This window comes from Salminus brasiliensis, chromosome 15, assembly GCF_030463535.1.
Source record: "Salminus brasiliensis chromosome 15, fSalBra1.hap2, whole genome shotgun sequence".
Classification (NCBI taxonomy): Eukaryota; Metazoa; Chordata; class Actinopteri; order Characiformes; family Bryconidae; genus Salminus; species Salminus brasiliensis.
This window is the reverse complement of record NC_132892.1, coordinates 31,081,528-31,085,255: the sequence shown is the minus strand read 5'-3', so window position 1 is coordinate 31,085,255 and position 3,728 is coordinate 31,081,528. Positions and strand designations below refer to the sequence as shown.

General features: G+C 42.5%; 1 protein-coding gene across 1 annotated transcript; it reads right to left on the bottom strand.

Annotated features, from left to right (window-relative positions):
- Nucleotides 1-1,810: 1,810 nt before the first annotated feature.
- Nucleotides 1,811-3,516, bottom strand: LOC140535534 (LITAF domain-containing protein-like). The gene is made up of 3 exons (XM_072656933.1): nt 3,432-3,516; nt 1,999-2,131; nt 1,811-1,916 (listed from the first exon to the last, which is right to left on the bottom strand). Exons 1-3 carry the CDS (start codon nt 3,514-3,516, stop codon nt 1,811-1,813), a joined length of 324 nt encoding a protein of 107 aa, XP_072513034.1.
- Nucleotides 3,517-3,728: the final 212 nt, after the last annotated feature.

Sequence of the window (3,728 nt, the reverse complement as noted above, 5' to 3'; positions counted from 1 at the left end):
AATCAAAGCTCCATGGCACTTTCTAAGGGTTCTTGGAGATCTTTTTTGGTTCTACACAGTATCAAAAAGGGTTCCACTATCATTACATGTCCAAAAATAACAATTCCTAGTAATATTTGGAACCCTTTTGTGGAGACACTACACTGGACTGGAACATCTGAGCTCTATGCAGTAGACTAGAACCACAAAATTACTTAAAAACAATATTCCCACTATATACTGTATATAACCTCACAACAACAATGTTCCCACTATACCCTATATAGCCTTACAACAACAATATTCCCACTATATACTGTATATAACCTCACAACAACAATGTTCCCACTATATACCCTATATAGCCTTACAACAACAATATTCCCACTATATACTGTATATAACCTCACAACAACAATGTTCCCACTATATACCCTATATAGCCTTACAACAACAATATTCCCACTATATACTGTATATAACCTCACAACAACAACATTCCCACTATATACCCACATATATACCCATAATAGGAACATTGTTGTTGTGAGGTTATATAGAGTATATAGTGGGAATATTGTTTTTAAGTAATACACAAAATTACTTTGGCATGAGTGCCACATAGTGGACAAAGTGGTGTTTACTTAGAAAAAATAAGTTTTTGGTCACTAGATGGTGCTGTCTTGCATGTCCAAATATTAAAGTTTTTGGTCACTAGATGGTGCTGTACTGCATGTCCAAAAATTAAAGTTTTTGGTCACTAGATGGTGCTGTCTTGCATGTCTTTCATTAACACCCTGTGAGTGATAATGAAAGTGGTTATATATTCTATGGAGATCTTCCCATACATCAGCGTCCCATTCAGAGATGAGGGGTATAAGGAACAAGGAAGTGCTTTAAAGTAATTTTTGAACCAGATCCCATGGCCCCACCTACCTACCACATGATTCTGTTGGCCTCACTCCAAACAACTCAAAGAATGTTAAGGATGCAGGCCACGGCTTTAGCATAACAGAGTGGTAACCTGGTTTTCTTGATTTTGTTGATGAAGCTGATAGCTACAGGCCTTATCATCAGAGAGGTTGAAGATAGAGAGGATAGTGACCTGTAGAAACCTGTGTGTTAGACCTTTAGGCATTTTGAGAACATTTTTTTAATATTTGCCACCATTATTAAATAAATTAAGTTTGTGGACACCCCTTCTAATGAATGCGTTCAGCTACGTTAAGTTGCACCCATTCCTGACATAGATGTGCAGATGCACTCACACACTTGTCTAGTCCCTGTAGAGAAGTATTGCCAGTAGAATAGGACACTCTGGACTTTCCAGCCAAAGCTGTCAATCATTTCATTCCTAAGTATAACCTCGCCTTCTTACGATAGAGGAGAGTAAGGGTTATAGCTACACATTATACTGCAACCAGAGAGGTGTTGCATCTTAGGCTTATTTTCCACACGCCTTCCATTACAGGAAAACCAGGGTGTTTTATTTAGAGGCAAAGTAACAGGGTGGTAAACACACTTTAAAAAGCGCATCTGAGCATTTTTTTTTACCCCAATTAAAGTCACTTACTTGCTATTTATACAGCAAACAACAGCTGAAATATTTAAAAAATGCATATATAGTACATTTATAGTACATTTTAGTCAGTTCATGAATCATTATCTGCATTTACAATCAACTCAGAACTCAAAAACTTTTTTTTTTGAGGAAAAACCTCAAAAGACGTAAAGATTATTTTCAAAGGTAAACCTGATTAAACCACATCTTCATCACGTCAAGCACAGTTACAGATCTTCTTCAGGTTCTTTGGGCCTCTCTGAAAGCCTCTCACATGCGTTTGTAAATGAAGATGATGTTGGTGCAGCTTGGGCAGCTGTGTTCGATGTCTTTGCAGGAGGAGACAAAGAACGGAATCACGCAGCACGGCCAAATCCTGCAGAGACACAGCAGAGACACGGTGAAGTGTGTATGTGGCTGAGTGTAGGGATGTGCGAGTGAGTGTCAAGATGTCTCACCCCAAGAGGAGGAGGACTCCAAATACAGTCCAGGTAATCGCTCCATTGACAGGTTTGGTGACTGTGACGACCTCCTTGCTGCAGTATTTACACTTCATCCGCCCAGGTATGTCGGTCAGATTGGGCTGAATCACTAAACACACACACACACACACACACACACACACACACACACACAATGATCTGTATATGGTTCAGGGGCCGGATTCACAACCTTCTTAGCTTTAGAGGAGTTTGGCCTCCGCATTTAACCCATCTGTGCAGTGAACACACACACATACACACCAATGATTAATCAGACACAGTGACACCGAATTGCAAAGCGGGGGACTGGCCTAGCTCAAGGGCCTTGGCGAGTCCGGGTATCGAACCCACAACCCTGTCATCAATAGCCCGGCCCTCTAATGGCTGAACCACCGCTGCCCCACAATCTCAGTTATCATACCCTGCGTTCACACATCAGGTAGACGTGGCCCTCTAAATCTGATCTTTTTAGTCACATGTGACACAGGTCTGTTATTAGTGTGTAAGTGTGAACGGCAAAAACACTGAACACACTGAATCTGACATTTTCATTTCTGATTTGGGCCACTTTGGGCCAGTTAACCCACCTGTTTGTAGCTCCCCCTAGCACTAGTACTGCTCCCCACACTAAGAGGGTAAGGACTGAACACATGTCTCCTACGATACACGCAAAGCCAGTCACTGCATCACCAGGCAGCCGACACACTCGGAGGAATGTGCCGGGTCCTAACAGATGCCTGTGGCAGCCAACATCACTTTAGGAGTGATGAGGGGACCGAGTGCCTCCTACACATCTGGAGGGAGCACGTCCGATTGTGCTCTCTCTGACGCCGGCTGCTGATGGCAAAGCGGCATGGGAAAATGAATTCAGATCAGCATTCTATTGAACATTATATAGATACACTTTTAAAAGTGTAAACACATGTATTCTTTATAGTTGACACTCTACACCTTCTGCTACCATCTGTAACCATGGGTTTCTCTAAGCAGCTGGCTAAGGATCTGGAAATGAAGCTAAAGGATGCTTATATAGTTGGATCAGAGTGCTTCTAACTTCACAGTTTCCACAGCGTGAAATCCCAGGAAGAAATGGCAGTTATGGACAGCTTTGAGAATCAAGGCAAGATCTGGAAGACCAAAGAAAACCTCGGATAGAGCTGCTTGAGAGCTGCTGGCCATTAAGGCAAAGCAAAACCTTCCATATGACTGAACCAGACCTGCAGGACGGTTTAACTAACACAAGGGTGGTGCATCAGGGGGAAACCTTCCTCTGCAAAACGTCTAGGTCAATCTACGTAGATCGGCCAGAGGCAACTTTAGAAACGAGTGCTTTGGACTGATGATGTTGACAATGACCAAATTTCAAAGACATACACACACACAAATGTGCTGTGCTGTTGAAGACTCACCCACAGACGCTGGCTGCTGCGTCACTGGTGCAGCTGGGGAAGAAACATGGAATATGTTGACGGGTTGCGGTGCAGGATGGGCCATTATTTGGGGTTGAATCACTGGTTGGTACATTGGAGGTTGAACATCTACCAACATCATTTGATCATGCACGGGTGCATTGTGCATAGGTGCAGGTTCTATCATCATTTGATTGTGCATAGGTGCAGGTTCTACCATTATTTGATTGTGCATAGGTGCAGGTTCTATCATCATTTGATTGTGCATAGGTGCAGCTTCTACCATCATATGATTGT

Bases quoted from the DNA above. Each gene is read 5' to 3' on its own strand.
- LOC140535534 (XM_072656933.1), bottom strand. From the start codon at position 3,516: ATGGCCCATCCTGCACCGCAACCCGTCAACATATTCCATGTTTCTTCC. The intron at 2,132-3,431 runs GTGAGTCTTCAA...GTGTGTGTTTAG, and splicing joins GCAGCAGCCAGCGTCTGTGG to TGATTCAGCCCAATCTGACC. The intron at 1,917-1,998 runs GTGAGACATCTT...GTGTCTCTGCAG, and splicing joins GGAGTCCTCCTCCTCTTGGG to GATTTGGCCGTGCTGCGTGA.